Below are 17894 nucleotides of genomic sequence, written 5' to 3' on the forward strand. Positions count from 1 at the left end.
ACATACTCTCCAAGTTTGTCAATTCGACGCTTTTCTCCCCATTTTTTTTCCTTCGGTCGTTCAAACATCGCTGTCTATGTTATTCCGCCATGACTCATGATCTCAAAAGCAAGTTTTTTTTCCCCCACCCTCCCTCTCTCTCCTCTTAAGTCAGATGTCTCACTTTTCTAGCATTGTTTCTCCTCTTGTGTCTTTTCGCTCGTGTCCGTTCGCCTCAGATGGACATAAACATCCGCTCTCGAGGTTGATATGAGATTCCGTGACACAAGGTGTATACAATGGCGAGATAAAGCACTGAGAAACTTAGTTAGATGCATTAGAGGGAGAATGGGATAAAAGGATCTAGACGGGAAAAGAAGAGAAATATATATATATAAATCGTTGTATAAATATAACCATTATGTAAATATATAAACATGTGAATACTCAGATGTCTTCTATTCTCACACTTCTTTTCTGCTGTTATTCTCTTTCTCTCCCTCACACACACACACACACACACACACGCAGACACAAATATACATATATATATATATATATATATATATATATATATATATATATATATCACTCCTTCTCACCCCATCATTATTGATGCAAGAAGACAACAGTGAAAATAATGGGCTTGGTAGGGTTTTTAGTTTTGTCGTCGATTTGTTGCTGTCACTTTATAAGTAGGCCTATATATGCTTCTCTGCTCCGTACATGGTAACACTTCTTTCTCTACCCTATTCATAATGGATTTGAGGGTAATGTATATTGCAAGCTTTGCTTTTAAGCTTCTCTTCCATCTTCAACATTCTCAACATTATTTAGTAAATATGATGCTTCTCAGCTGCACAATTCGCTGTGTATATAAATATCACATGTATTTTGATATCTGTAGAATGATTATATTGCTTCTTATGAATGATAAGGTTGATGCTTTGTACACTTATATTCTTTGTTGAAAATGAATAAAATGAAATGAAATGTATGTGATGTATGTGCATGGCCATGTGCATATATATATATATATGTATATATATATATATATATATATATATATATATATATATATAAATATATAAAATACATATATATTTATATATATGTATATAATTAGACATATTCTGATATAATGCAGAGTGGTGAGGGAAGATAAAAATCGCGACAGGGAATTCTGGCTGATGGAGGACTTGGGGCGGTACATCGCGAATGTAATGTGCGTCAGAGACAGCATGCATCTTTCATTATGCGCTCGCAACCTTGTGCAACCGTAGGCAACCGTAACCGTGGGCAGGAGTACAATCTCTCTCGTCCAACCCACCCCCTCTCCCCCTGCCCCCTCCATCCTTCCCCCACCCCACCTAAATCTATTTAATGAATAAGTGTAGATGAAGTATCTATTCATCTACCTCTCTATCTATCTATATTTTCAATTACATGTGATTCATCTATTTATCACTCTAGAAAATTGAAATGGTAGTTCAACATTCTGAGCGTGATTTACCATTTCATTTTTAGAGTGTATTGTACGTTCATATATATACACCTATCTATCTATAAATATGTCTATCTATATATCCGATCTATATCTACCTATCTGCTTATCTATCTATAGTATATGTCTTTCCATCTATCTCACGTCTCCTCTTGTTCCCCTTTTCCTCCTCATTTTTGTACCTCTGTCTATCTTTCTTCTTGTTCCCTTGTTTCTGCGTTTGCCTGCATCTCCTTTGGTAAGTATATCACGATGTTTGAAATCTCCACCAGGGGTTATAATCCATATTGCGAATAATTTACTTCTATTCGTTCTTACTTCTTAATTCACACATACAATTAAGATTTTTTTTTCTCAATAAACTCAGGTGACGATCGCATTTTAAGTATGTTCTCTTCCCGTTATTTTTTTTCCTTGCTCTCTTTGTCCTTACAGATAATAATGTGAGCAGAGTTCGATGCATCAAAGTGACTTTCAGAAGAATTAGAATTGGGCAACTTTACTGCGTCATAGTGCAATATCGATACTATATTAGTTCTATTCTTGACCGTTTCAGAAGTATTCTCTATACTGATATTTTAAGCCTCCTCTGCATAGTTGATTTAGACATCCACCCTTTACCGGAGAGTGGAATGGAGCCACCAAACACACAGTCCATTCTGTTGGCTCTCCCCCAATAAGCCATATCTCCAACACAGACTGCGTAACACCATTCTTCTGACCAGTGTGTCCCCATACCACCCCCTCATATCCGACCGCGTCGTTCCAACAACATCATCAGCATTATTTATTCCATCATTTACCAGTGACTTTCCCATCGCATCATTTAAGACCTGTTGCTAGGCAACAAGATGCCACTCGCACCCCGCTTCTCCCTTCCGCGAGTGATCATGATTCGTTCGATGCGATGGAGTCAGTTACTTTTATATATTAACGCCCACCTCTCGTAATAGTACCGTTGGTAGTCCATTTTACGCCTATTAATATTTCATATAAAACACTCATATTTATGTCGCTAAAATTCCACAGGGATATGTTTATTTACCTTTTTCTGTCATCACTTTGTTCTTCCACACATCCATCCATCCATCATTCATTCATTCATTCATTCATTCATTCATGCATTCATTCATTCATTCATTCATCCATCCATCATTCATTCATTCATTCATTCATTCATTCATTCAATCATTCGTTCATCTATTTATTTATTTATTTATTCATTCATTCATTCATTCATTCATTCATTCATTTTGTTAGCTAATTGATTGTTGCATTCATCGTTCTGATTATTGCACTCAGGTTATCAAACCATCTCCTGAGTTGACGATGTGTCACTACAAGTACTGTGACTCATATATTCGCTCCAGTATCACCCACTTGCTCCACCACATACACATTGAGTCATCATGCGATCACGTCTATCCATCAAGCCAATCGTCTGACCGGACTACATCAATGCATCTCATTTTTCTGAAACATGCAAACAAACAGATAACATTATGTTATCCCCCCCCCCCCCCCCTCCATAACATTATAGTTACCTCCCATATACTCACCAACACGCCATGCATCCCCCTGGAACGCCTAGTAGAGTCGCTACTGCAGCTTTTACTTAATCAATCTTCATTTTATATGCCCTCACCTCTCGCCCCTCCTTACTAACCCTAATTATTCTATCATCACGGATCGCCAACACCACTCCACGTCCTCCTCACTCACAATCGTCTCCCATGCACTCCTTGCTCCTTCTCGAACACCCCCGGATCTGTTCATCCTTGGATGGTCAGTTGCCGACACCTCTGATACCGCCATGTAAAACATCCGCCCATCTTCCGCATCCTCCTATATCTCATTTCCTCCCTCACCTGTATCCCAGGCTCTTCCTGAAAACAGGATTTAAAAATCCAGCCTCGGTTTATAATATGTTTATCAACATCTCCGGATCTTTCATCAAGGCAAATCGCATAACTCTATCTATTCTGCATATTATTATTGTCACATTTTCCTTTCCTAGTAACCAACTATACCGTGCCATCATTATAGGAGATTGTTAGTACATTGTAGTTAGATTGTTAGATTGACCTGTAGTCGGGTTTCTTCCCATCCTCATTATTTTTCTCATCCTTTTCTCGACACCGAACGCATCTTCTCATTGCGGCTGATTGTGGATACTCCACTCCAGTTGGTTTCATCTGCAAATTTTCTGCACACACTCTCTCCCTCCCTTCGGTCACCAAACTCATCGAGTCATCATGAGGGAGATGGTTAAAAACAACAACTAAAAAAACTAAAAACAAAAAACAGAAGAAAAACTCCATTCCGTTTTCTTCCATTCACATCACTGCCTCTATATACCCTTCGCCCCATCCTGGCCATGCAACATCCACATTTTTTGAACATCGAGTCGCGCCTCTCATTCACCTCCTCTGAGGACTATCCTCCGCATGTTGTCTTCCACACCCTTCATCCTTTCCTCAACAACGCGCCACCACCTATACAATTCCAGCTCCCTCTCTCCCCACCTCCCGACCCTCCCTCCCCCCCCCCCCACCATTCTTTCACAGATCGCTCCTGCTTCTCCCCCATCTGCACCGATACTCATACATACGTCTGTCTACGTCACAATCCACGTCGCCCCCTTTCTCAATTATTCAACGTCGGCCTTCTTCATCACCCTCTATGGCTGGCTGGGTTAAAGCACCACTGCCGAATAATGTATAGATAGAGACCCACTTCACAGAGGAAAGAACGAGAGAAACATATAATGATATATATATATATATATGTTTCTCCCTCTCTCTTTCTATTCTTCTTACTCGTTCTGCAAAATCTTATCACCGGGACAAATACACCCACACTTACAAAATATATATTCCTCTCCTCTGCATGCTATTGCTTTGTTGTGTATCACTTTTGTCTCTTATTGTGTATTTGTTTCAACGACGACTTGCCAACGGTGCTCCGTATATCTACCGATTTATCATTCATTGCATTCAGATATTCAGGGATCTTTCCCGGCTCGACCGTCATCCGATTGACGCAAGTAATTAATTTCCATAGTTCAATGCGTAGATAAACCAGGGTCTTTTCACGAGGCTGATGTGTAATTAGTGCCTTTAGGGGAAAAAAAATCAAAACAGCGTTCTCTGTTCAAAACAGGAAAGACGAAAAGAGACAGAGAAAAAGAGAGAGAGAGGGGAAAAGAGAGAGAGAGAGAGAGCGGGAGAGAGGGGGAGAGAGGGAGAGAGAAAGGAGAGGGAGAAGAAAGGAAAAAACAGGACTAAATTGCACTCTTAACAATTTCTCAAGACGAGATAAACAGTGATGATGCTGACGCACGGATTGGGTCTTACACGAGTGTAGACCTCCCTCGATAAGCCTAATCTACGTCTGCTTTCTTCTCGCTCGTTCTACGTAAGTTGTCCCACTGCCATAACGACGGTCATTACCGCACTTTCGAGCGAAGCATGAATAACGCACACCATCACACGGCGTATCAGTGCTCAGACATACGATCAGATACTCAAGAACACGCAAGCAAGAAACACACAAAGACAGAAATCCTAAATTTTGTAAATTAATAAGACTTCTTTTTTTTTTTTCTGTGCCGGCAAACATTCGCCAGAGACGGTTATTTTTATCTTCATTTCTAGCACACGCTCGCAAATACTCGTACATATACACACACATAACCACACACTCGCATGTCACATGTCAAGAAAATGTACACACACACACACACACACACGCACACACACACACACATCTTTTTGAAGAACCATTACAGAATGTGACAAGCAAATAATTTTTGATGCTCTGAAAGAATATTTAATATAAACTTACAAATTTGATCACAGTATAATCATGATTGAATGGATACAAATTACGGCGCACCATTAACAGTCGTCCACTTCTTGTAAAATAAGTACATATTTTTGTCTTTTTTTGTATTGCACAGTCCGTTACAAACGAGATCCCACTTGTTAAGGTATATACCATAACGTATAATATCTTACAACAGCAACTTGATGTTTAGTACTTTATTATTCCATTTACTCTAGGATGTAAACATTGTATCTTTCCTAGATTACACAAGGATGCGAACCATAATCGTGCGTATTATTGTTTTGGTTTTGGTTTTTTTTTCTTTTCCACAGAAAACTATTTTTTGGTTGTTGTTGTTTCTTCTTTATATTGGCAAGGGTTGTTATGGTTGGTCCTCGAGGAAGGACAAAAGCTTTTCAGTGCTTTGTAAACATCAACGGATGATACATCTGCTTATGCTTCTGCTTTTTGGAACATTTATTATTCGTGACAAAGCAATAGCAAGGTGAAAGTCAAGGCAAAAAATATGCACATTAGTTTTTTTCCTCTCTCTCTCAATGAAGAAAAAATATAATATATATACCATGAATTTCCACACAAATTTACAAGTATCATAAATAATCATATATCTTAATAATTAAAGCATTTTTGTTTGCCTGGAGCCATGTCATTAATGGACTGTACATCAAATCTCAACGTTATAAGTATTTTTGTAACGGTTTCTCCGTAAAGACAAAACGAAAAATATATATGTACAAATTGCGTAAGAAAATATATCCCACGTGGTTATAAAAAGAAACACCATCGGGGATTTAAAATAATACAAAATCTCTATAGATTGGTATACGTACAATATAATATATATTATCACGTCAGCAAGTTGGACAGAGCTTGTGATGATATGGGTCAAATGCTTTCGTCTGATTGGTCACAAGTTGCATGACGTAATTGCATATCACTCACGCTACGTAAAATACTATCGGCATGAACAGATGGACCATTCGCGAAAGTCTCTCTCACTGGAATATTCAAGTACATTCTTGGCTATGTTGTTCACCGACAATAATTCCAGAAACACCTTAAACATTCTCTCGTGCTCAAAGCATTCTCCTTTGAGTGTCTGCTTTCACTAACAGTGTAAAAAGATTGCAAAGTATCTCATTGTAGATTATTGATTATGGACATATTGATGAAAATCGATGACGATGATGATAGTGATATGACCACAGTGATGATTACAGTTAAAGTCGTAGTACGAAACTGTACAAGCTATTGATTTTTCTTACTCCCGTATCGTCAGTACAAAAAACCAATATCCTTAGGTTCAATACTTCAAATGGCAAAGTTACGAATTATAACATGTTATGACGTACTTTACTGAGATAGATATCCGACGCTATGTATTCACACCAGCTTCGTGATAGAAAGCAAGAAAGAGAGATGGTTAATGGAATATATGTACACATTTTTAATATAAAGGCGCTTGAGTACAGAGTATACTAGAATGACATTAATAGGATTGTTTGAAAATGGTTTAGAATACACTGTACTCTTAACGTCGCAAAGGTATTGGTGGTTAATACATACTTCTAAGAAACCACATATAAGAGTGCAAAGGTGTCACGAAATCTACAGCGCTTTTTCTCCTTTTTCTAATGATGGAAAGTGATTCCTACGGTGCATCCACGCACGTAGGCGGGTGGATCCGGGGTCTCATCTCAGTCACGTGACAAAAGGTGCGCGCACCTCCGTCAAAATGACGGCCCTCCGTAGAAGTTCGAATGGAAACGAAAACATGTCAGCTCGACAGTGACAGTGAAATATCAATTATTTACAGCGTGAAAACGAGGAAACTTGAAAAGAAAAAAAAAGAAGAAACGAAAAGGGGCACAGGAGTCAGACAGGTGAAAATAGCACGATGGGTATCACACAGTTAAACTTACGTTACGCAGTACTTAAAGCCTTCCAAGTTACGTCAATCAGTAAAAAATGCGAGGATTACCGGCCTCATGTTAATCGTAATATCAAAATAGTATTCGCTATAGTATAGTAAAACCGTGTAAATAGTATTCGTTCTCAAACAACAATTCATGAAAAAATAGTTTGGCTATCAAGCTGCTTGATGCAACGACGATAAAATGTGTTGCACTTTGCAAATTCAAAAACGGAAGTACTTCAAGAGTTTTCTTTTTTTTTTTCGTAAATAACACATGTATAGAGTGCGAATGAGGCTATATTTCAGCGATACGAAAAATGGTCGCATTGATTAAAGCCCAGTCTTGAATCGTTTAGTTGGCGACAATAAGCGAGGGTTGGCCGTACTGGTCCGCGCCGCCTGTGGGTAGCCCCCAACCGTCCGGTAGAAAACACCCCTCGGGGGTTAGTCCTGTTGGCGACACGTGATGCGTGTTGTGGAGACCAGCTCCAGGGGTGCCACTTGCGTCACTCCAGGGAGTGGCGTACTGCTGCTGCATCGACGGCACGAACTCGCGGGCGTTGGGGGACAGCTGCTGCGGCGAGCGCTGGCTGCTGCGGTAGTTCTTCATGGCTGACCGCTGCTTCATGTAGTTGGCGAACTCCGTGGGCGAGAGCTGCTGGAAGTTGACCCGCTTGCCAGAGTTCTTTGGCTTGGTGGAGCCGAATTTGGTCTGGGCGAAGGAGGCAGCCGTGAAGGTGAGCGCGTTTGGTCGGACGAGAGGGGTGGTACTGGACGAAGTGGACGACGAGCCGCCTGGACTGCCGGGCGCCACTGGACTGGTTGAACCCGTGACGGATGGGACGGACGGCACTGTGTTTATGTGGAACCCTTGGAGGGAGGAGCCCAACGAGTCCACCAGAGAAAAGGGGGCCTCAGGCTCCATCCCCTCCTCCACCACTGTCTCCTGCTTGTAGATGACTGTCACCACGCCCTTCTCCGTGATCCGGTAGCTGACTTCGCCCGGGTCGATCCACATGGTCAGTTCCTGGGGCAGGTTCTCGACCACTTCGTCGACGTCGAGACCGCTCTGTATGATGGCTGCTTCTACGGCCGGGTCCACCTTCTGGCGATTGATTCGGATGCACCTGAAACCAGACCCTTTGTTCGGTTGGCCAGGGTACCAGTGACCCGCGAACTTCAGGTACAGAGCTTTCTCCATTTCCTCCGCTAGGACATTGACCCTACGCCGAGGAAGCTTGTTGTAAAGGTGGCTTCGGAGGAAGTCCACAGCACACTGCACCTCTGACTTCATGCTCAGATTAGACGCCATTTTTCTGTGCATAAGAAAAGACGACAATAGGCAAAATAGATTAAAGGACAATCACTCACATACCAACACATTGTATGATATATTTGAAATTTCCTCCTATGTTTAAGTGCTTAGCATTCACACACAGATACACACAGAAAGCTGTAGAACGCATCGGTTCTTGCACGAGTGCCCTCACTTACGTACACGAACAGCTGTTCAGTAATAACGCATCCGGCTCTGATTCAACCGATCGATACGTTCGCGGCTCCCCTTCCGAAGGATCCTCGGACGTCACATCCCATTCTCAGATAAATTCTAAGCGTGCCAGCGAAATCGATTTCCCACCGTATGTTACCCGACAATGATGACGTTTCCATTTCGAACGTGTTTAGTAAGTTGTACCCCCCCCCCCCCGGTATAAACGAATCACGTGACCATCGATATGAACCCGGCACACTTATTGATAATCGATCTGCAGGGTTTAGCTAAGCTACTGAGTATATTCAATGAACAGTTAACGTGAACGAATGCAGCTTTTGTTGAATATCATTGCTCAATCGTTGATATGAAATATAAGGGATGTGAGGTTAAAGATACGAAACAAGACATTCCACAGCGAGTCAATGGCCTCGGTAAGACCATGCAGATTATCTCGAGTGAAACGAACACAGTATAGGGAAAAGGTTGATTGAGTGTTGTGTGTGAGTGTGTGTGTGTCCCTGGTTTTGCGAACATCGTTTTTTATTCCCTAAAGCCTTAGGGAAACATTTTTACTGGTGCCAATGTTTCATGGGGTGCATCCAGAATTGCTCACATTGAATATAATTTAATGTTCTAATCGCTTCCGTTCATTTATAAACAAAAACTAGAAAAGGAGACATATTTCCAGAAATATACTGCGAATTGTTTACGCTATATAGCTATACTGTACCATTAAAACTGAGGGAAAGTGTTTTTATCCTATTTTTTCACTATTTCTGCTGGTAGGAAACCGTTCTAATGGCTCGTGTTGCCAGCCAAAAATAGGAGGTATACCTAATACGGCTGTACAGCCAACAGGGTAAAAGGTGTCTTCTGGTTTGATGGCATGGCTGCGTACACAACAGAAAGCGTGCACAGAGCTGTGTGCAAACAACACGGATGAAAATGTTTCGCGCTTGCTCTGCATCGGAAACGACCAATATCACTTTAACCCGAGCAGTGACGTCACTGGGCTGTGGAAATAGCGTCCGAGGGGAGAGAAAGAGAGAGAGAGAGAGACGAAGAGAAAAAATGCTGCTAGTGGCTGGCGCGTTGTATTATGATCACAGACGCCGTGAGATAGAGAGAGAGGAAAAGAAAAAGAGAAAGAGAGGGGAGAGACGGGAGCATCATTTTATTCTGCTTCAGCGTATCGCGTTTTTATTCGCTGACCTTCATCACCAATACTGTCTCGCAATGCAAATGCGATGTTTACTCCTCAAAGACGAGAATCAATTTCTTATCATAGCACTCATCAAATATCAAGGGGAGGTATATGAATAAAAGAAAAAAAACAGCAAAGAAAGCTGAGGGTATAGCCATAACTTGCTGCAGCTTTGATGTATGTAGTCTACATTATCATGGCATCGGTTAGGCGATGGGAGTGGGGACTGTCGTAGCAAACTCGGATTGTTTTTTAATGTTTACCAGCCGGCCCGAACATCTGTTACAGAATGGTATTTCACACGACACAGATTAGCCTATCTTCTTCTGATATAGGCACAAGTGGGGATAGCTGTACTGTTTATGGGCCATGTTTGACATAAGTGCGAAATTGCATTGCACGTTGCATGGCAGTGCAATTCCGAAGTGTTGCTTCGCCAGCGGGAGAAGAAAGGATCCCAAAACTGATTTTGTTATCATTATTTTGTTATTATTTTTTCCACCTCCCTATGTATTCCCTACTTATTAGAGAACCATTATGGACATACACAGACAACGGAGAGGATGAACAAAATCGAAAACCCAAAGCAACTCCAACTACCCCCCCCCCCCCCTCCTCCTCCTCCTCCTCCTCCTCCTCCTCCGCATCGGAATCTTGGTAAACATTTCTATCCGGGAAGACGACGCTTGACCAGTGCCGCTGTACGTGAAGCGGGCATCACTCAGATCCCTTCTTCCACTCGTCTCGTCGGCTTGGCGCTCTATCACCCCCCTTACCCTGCTCCTCTCTACCCTCCTTGAATCTCCCCGTACACACGTCACTAATTCATTAGCATCACTTATCCTCCAACGTACGAGTGCATCCGGACCAAGACAAGAAAAGCCTCCGAGAATTTCGCCCTCCTCGCGATGAACGCTCGACGCGCGGAGAGCAGAAAAAGGGGGTGGCCAGTATAATGCAGAGAGAAGGGGACTGATCGGAAGGGTGGGGGTAGGGAGGGGTAGGGAGGGGTAGGGAGGAGAGGTTTAAAATTAAACAAAAAATCGATGGGAGATACGCATTGAGCATACTTCGGGACATAGATAGCTCGTCTCCAATGGCCCTATTTACATGGAATGGACTAATCTACGCTTCCCACGCACAAGATTTTATTCCCACTCGGCGACACCAGAGATGCCTCATCCAACACATCTTTAGCAGCATTGGGAGACGTCGGATTTTATGAGCTATTTTTTTTTCTCATATAATAAGTCACTTCTGCTTGGTTTCACATTACCTAGGTGGAAATGTGTTGCACAAAAAAAAAAGAGGAAGGATCATCCAGGTTAATCAGCCTCATGGGTTCAATTGTTGAGAATACTGGCTGGTATGACGAACTGCGGTAAATGCTTCATTAAAAAAAAAAGGAACGCAGCTGTTGTTGTTGTTGTTTGTTTATTTCTTTTTTTTATAGCCAGGATGTATAGTATTGCCAAACTACCATTAGAGACCTGCACCATATGTGTCCCAATTAAACAAACTAAAAAGAATAAGGTTGACTTCTTTTACTTCAATTATAAAAATGTTTTCTTGTCATCTTGTGAAGCACCACTAACTGTTCACCTTTAGCAGAAAGTAGCTAATGCTGAGCCAGACTACTCGTCGCCTTTCCATCTTTAGCAGGAATATTTCAATTAGCAGCATGGTACTAAGGGCCTAGCAGCTGATGGTAGGTAAGGGGGGTGGGGTGGGGTGGAAGGCAGATTATGTGAGAAGGAAATGACAGTGGCACCGCATACCATGCTACTATACGACCCTTGGTCATTGCAACGTTCATCCGTCCCAGCCGGTGACTGCCGTGGGCGCCGGCCGCACGAGGACGGATGAGACACATGCCGCACATAGCATTCCTTTCCCTCCCGATCCCCCGCGCTCCATCCATTCAGCGTTCCCTCATCGGCATAAATTCCAGCAGACGACTCACAAACATTCAGCGCACACCAAGCTATACAGACAGCCTTATGATCATGATCGGTGATTCATAAACACCTACCCTACCGATCATCGTGACAAGCTTTCATGAGCTCTGCATCGCACAATAGTGCTGAAACTGTAACTCAGACACTCACTTTCAAATATCACCACATTCCTTTTGAAAAAAAAAGGAAAACGTATTTGCCTGACATTGATTATAAAAAAACTGTCCATATCATGGGGATGGTGTTTTAGACATTGCCTTAAAGTCATATGTAAAATGCTGGAAATAACAGCATACAATGTGAATCTCAATGAATAGGTTCCATCGTCAGTCACGAACATAAAATCTAACCATTGAACAATTCATGGCGAATGATATCGTAATATGCACATCTTGAATCTGAAAAATACAAAAACGAATCTCGACCGAAAACATATATTCAAGAGAAACTCACCTCAAATAAAATAAATCGCGAGGTATTCACAAGTAATGAAGAGCAATCCTTGATTTAAGGAGATGTTATGGACCCCTGTACCAGACAGACAAGTTTCAATGGTCAGACGCGTATTGTTCACCGATCCAGGTAGGAGCGTGTGCAGACATAGGATCTTGCCGGCGATCTAGAACGTGTGCTCGCGAAGTACTAAAATGAGTTCGGCGTTCGTCAGCGGTAGGTGTTATACTTTTCACCGTTCGGGGGGAAGAGCTGTGATCGTGTGTGTGTCAGCGGCCTGCGCTTGTCTGTGCGACTAACGAAAATTCTGCGTCGCCGGCTCAGTTATACTTGCTGCGTTGCTACGTGCGAAAGATTCGACCGCTGCGTAGGTAGCTCCGTTGGTAGGAAGGAGCACAACACACACAACGCACACACACACGTACACACACACACATACACACACACAGACGCACACGTTCTCATCACTTATGAGGTCACGCTCCCTCATTAGCATAACTAAGTAGCGAGAGGAATCAAAACACGGGAGGATATCGACTCGGATGGTAGGATGTTATCGCTGACTCCATATGCGAGATAAAAGAAAATAATATGTTTATGAATGCTATTACAAATATTTTGCCTCAAACTGAATTTTGCGTCACATCTGGCTATGACAAGAAAACAAGTACATAGGCTTGAGCTTTACACTGGCAAGGGGGTGAAATGCTGATTGAAAAATAGAGAGAAAAAGACAAAGTATTTTAATCATTTTTCCTTTGGCATTTGGAGGGGTGGGGGTTTGGAGAGGGGGTAACTATCGGTGGATATTAGTGATGTTATTCATTGCCCATATGGAAAGCGATGTGTTGCAATATTCTTTCCATTTGATTGACAGTCGTGATGGATAGCAAGGGGGCAAATATTTGTCTATTATCGCTCCCCAGTCGATGGGACACGGACTTCTCGAGAGAAGGGGGGGGGGGGGGTATATGGAATGCCGGGCGCCCTTTTGATTGTGCATTAGAGCGCATTGGAAATGCTCGACTCGTAGGGTCCGTCCAGCGGGGTACGACACGCCGGGACATTGCCGCACACTACTTATCAGAGAGCGAACTACCCTCCTCATTACACGCACGTGTTTATTACTGACTCCTATTTCGAGCTCGGGTACGCTTCCCGCGTTTGCATTGCTTTTTCCTGCCTCGAAAACATGCCGAGAGAGGAGGGTGATATCTGTTTTAATAGCCTTGCATCCGCCACACGCTTTCGTTGGGACCCTGCACTCGACTTTTGGGGCGGAAGTTAAGCTTTCCAAGGGACGGGGGGCCTTTCTTTTTGCTTTGGCTAGGACAAGGCTATTATTAGTCGGAGGCCGAGCGGTCTCCCGAGAATAGGCCAGGGTGGATTAAACGTTTCCGTTACCCATAGACAAAATAGATTAGTGTCAGTGTGAAGCGCGGATCGCGGCACCGCAAGCCCGTTAGCAATGATCCGACGTCGTACGCAGGCCCGAACGGAATTCGCACAACTGCAACATCGGGTTACTTACGATCGAGAACTTTCTGAATATATTGGTTTGTGTATCTGACATTATATATAACTTATATATATGTATGCATACATGTCATGTATACTTATATTTCATAGAAGAATACAGGCAGAAAGTTATCATGGTGAAATATTAAGACCATAATTATAGTAATGAGAAAGCATTAGAAAAGAAAGGATGATTAGTATAACGAGATAAGACACATAAAAGTTTACGAAAGCTTTGTTTCCTGTGATATATATTTTATGATTTTATATTTTGATGTGTATATCAATCTGTAATAATGATGACAGACAGTGTCAGAACTGCTTTAAAAAAGCATTACGGAAAAGGAAAGAAAAAAAAAACCGTCAGGTTCTTATTTTGTGTCCCAACGGTTAACCTCTCACCGGATGCGGTTTCTGAGGATCTGGGCTCCTAATTAATATCTTTACAAGTTTGATCTTGCTTTGGTACTTTGCGATACGAACGATTTTGAGGTGCGAATACATATCATCTCTCTCTAATGAGCGATATGTTAAAAAAGGCTAGAAAAGGTAAAAGAACGTTGATGATATCACAACTTTAACGAATCTCAAGGGAGAAAAAAAATAGTTTAAGAATGAAGCCAAGGGTTGATGGTTTTTGGAACGGAAAACCCACATTGTGCCTAAATCAATTACATATACATCAACGCTGTATGTCGCGTCCCATCATAACACGTCATTTTGGTCTACCATAGATTATCATTCTCATCACTCACGTGATTTACTTGAGTAGATAACATCCCCATTTCATAGATCTTATGGAAAGGGGTAGGAGGAGGTGGGCGACGAAAATTATGGTTATTTTTACCCATTAATGTCAGTTCTAGATATAAATGTCTGGTGATCAAAGACACAGATTTCGCCATCACTGATTAAGACCCCCTCCTCTCACCCCCCCCCCAAAAAAAAAAGGAAGAATGATTATCTTCCCTCTACCACGGGTCAATGCGCTTCTAAACGTCTAGGAAAAACAGCACATAAAGAATTAAGTTCTTTGTTAGATTGCTTTATATATGATAAAGTAGAACGCGATACAAAGTAAGCTTAAAAAGTATTCTTCTCCTACTTCACTCCTTATCTTGGTTTTAATAAATCACAAGTACATCCCCATAAGACAACGAAAACCTTCAAAATTTTGAAAACACAAACCCAAAGATATTTGTGGCTGTCATTAATAAGCGTTTCATCCCATTTGTTGGTTAGGAGCCAAAGAAATGGACTAGGGGAGCAGAGGGGTGATATTAAGCATCAGGGGATTTCAAAATGCTTGCCTAATGATAATGATGAAAAATATGAGTTATTATTTCCTACAAAGAACTCATGATATTTCGTATAAGACAAGCACACACACATACACACACACACACGCACACACACACACACACACATGATTGCAATGACTTCTCCTTATGCAATTCGACGTCAACTAGACAGCCTACAGTTACTGCAAATCAACCCCATGTACTGCATACGACAGCGCTCCCAGAAAGTCTCCTCAGAGGGCGGGGAAAATGAGTCTGTGACACTCTTCGCCTGAGACATTTCATTTTCAGATCGACGTTACTTAAAGCTGTTCCATCAAGACAAGAAGAATACATTTCCTCAATTTTGATTAACCCTCCAGAGTCTGTGTAATATGTCGCTGACACAGTTTCCTTGATCGTAATGTACTCCTATATACTGCAAATTGGCCTTAGCAGACGGCATCGTCATTTGTGCCAAAACGCCCTTCCTGCTCGGTTGATACAAGCATGCAATTTCAATGAATTGTGACGTCAGTTGAGACTATCAGGCAAAATAACGGAGCAAAAGGTTAGAGGGCTAAAGAAAAAGATCACGTTGTTTTCTGACAATGTCTGCTTACGCCAAATACGCCCTGGTAAATCGATGGATTGTTTTCTCAACTCGAAGAGATGTTTCGTGATGCCTTTTGTACTGGATCTTAGTCCGGCTTTATTATTGTGTGATTTTAAGAAATATAGAAAGAGAGAGAGAGAGAGAGAGAGAGAGAGAGAGAGAGAGAGATATGAGAAAGAGATAGGGAGTTAGAGAGAGATATATATTTTGAAATATACATATTTCCAAGACTAAAGAGACACGCAAACATGCAAACATGCCATAGACATTTTTCACCAGAAGACAAAATCCGAGGGGAAACGTATAATACAGCAAGTGCAAGCTCTCCTTCCACTTATATATACACCCATCCCCTCCCGCCCCCCCCCCCAACCAACCCCCCATCAACTAACCCTACCCCCACCCTCCCCTCGTCCGCGATTTTGATCGGAAAGTTGTCGCGGTGGCGCGTTGTTGACATTGCTCAAATCCTCGCCCGTGCGTCAGCGGTGGTATTTAAGCGTCCGTGCGCTCCAGGTTCAACCCCGTCGGTCACATTGCGGCAAATTTGGTCTTTCGTATAAAATTTAATATTCGAAGTTCAGAACAAGAGAGAGAGAGAGAGAGAGAGAGATAGAGAGACAGAAACACATAGAGACAGATAGAAGGGGAGAGAGAGAGAGAGAATGAGAAAGATATGACGAAAGCATAACGACAAAACAGTCAGAATCTCAGGATATTGAATACAAAGATATGATATTTAATATCTGCACAAAATATTGTCATTTGACATGCCGTGGGTTAACCTTTTCTGACCGGCCAGCGCTGTAGAAAGGGGGTTCTAAAAGAATGGAAATCATTCCCAGTTAAAGTAGACAAGGTTTGTTTGAATTGATACGAATCAATATGACAGGATCATGTAATTTCCTCATAAAGAATGAAAAAAAAAAATCTTTTAAAGGGAAGAAGAGATGGAGAACGCAAACCAAGTCACAAAGGAAATGTCGACAAGTAGAGAGAGTCAAGACTACATTTGAAATATTGCCCCCAATAGGTCAAATTAAGGGGATAGTAAAGTTTGGGTTGAGATGAAAATTGAGCTTTTAATTTTTGCAAGATACCAAGAAAACACTTATGATATAGTACAGAGCATACCATTTTAAGAGGAATTCCAAGTTTATTTGATGAAAATCGGGTTTGGAATAACTGAAACATTCAAAAACAAAGAAGAACAAAGCGATCGTTACAAAGTGTGGGTCCCACACTTTATTGGAATCGCTCTTTTTGATATCTCAGCCATTTCAAAACCAATTTTCAACAAATAAACATTGAATTCCTCATGAAATTGCATGCTCTCTTATATTTTATATGAGATTTCTCATTATCCCACCTGAAAATGGTAGAAACCTGAAATTAGGTCTCAATCAAAACTATACGATCCCTTTAATGTAGGTGGAAAATGGACCAGGTTGATTGCGACGATCTGGAATACATCTCAGTGATTGGCTCAAGTATATAGAGACAGAAATCGCACACCTTTCATTATCAGTAAGGAATGGGAAATGCTGGGGGAGTTTGAAAGATTTATAGATTTTGATAAGTAAGGCTACGTGTGTGCGGAATGTCTTAGACATTTTTGAGAAACGTGGGATCCTAATCATGACATATCTTATGTATCGATAGAAACGAAGCCAGTGGAACTACATCCGTCAATATCAATCGAAATGAAGAGAGCGAAAGGTATTGTAAGACAGCAGAAAATTGCCACTGAAAGTAGACGTATACGTAATAGGCAGAAATTGAGGCACATGAAAAGCCGAGAGAAGACATTGTAAACTGCACGTGGAGTGACAGAGGAATGTGGTGTCCACAAGCAGTGCAAAAAGACAGGCCTTTTGCTCAGACATCAACAAGCAACATCTTGTTCCTTTTGCGTCTTTCTTTTTCCTTTGGCGCCACAGAAATATATAGGAATGGGACTAAGCACTAGGTCTCTCAGCGAGACTGTGCAGCTAAATGAAAGGTGGCAATACACAAATAGACTTGATTGTAGCCTATCCAGACCCATCGCTCCCCATCACAGCCTAAAATGTTCGATCTCTGATTTATCTCTCTTCTCTCTCTCTATCTTTCTTTCTTTTCCT

At 41.7% G+C, this 17894-nt stretch overlaps 1 protein-coding gene across 1 annotated transcript; it reads right to left on the reverse strand.

Annotated features, from left to right (window-relative positions):
• Nucleotides 1–5308: 5308 nt before the first annotated feature.
• On the reverse strand, nucleotides 5309–12637 carry LOC139739749 (protein Tob1-like). Its single transcript, XM_071650351.1, has 2 exons — nucleotides 12358–12637; nucleotides 5309–8563 (listed from the first exon to the last, which is right to left on the reverse strand). Exon 2 carries the CDS (start codon nucleotides 8557–8559, stop codon nucleotides 7600–7602), a length of 960 nt encoding a protein of 319 aa, XP_071506452.1. The 5' UTR covers nucleotides 8560–8563; nucleotides 12358–12637; the 3' UTR covers nucleotides 5309–7599.
• Nucleotides 12638–17894: the final 5257 nt, after the last annotated feature.

The sequence above is a fragment of the Diadema antillarum genome, unplaced genomic scaffold (assembly GCF_040938485.1).
Source record: "Diadema antillarum isolate AM-2024a unplaced genomic scaffold, OU_Dant_1.0 seq00000814_RagTag, whole genome shotgun sequence".
In the NCBI taxonomy this organism is placed as follows: Eukaryota; Metazoa; Echinodermata; class Echinoidea; order Diadematoida; family Diadematidae; genus Diadema; species Diadema antillarum.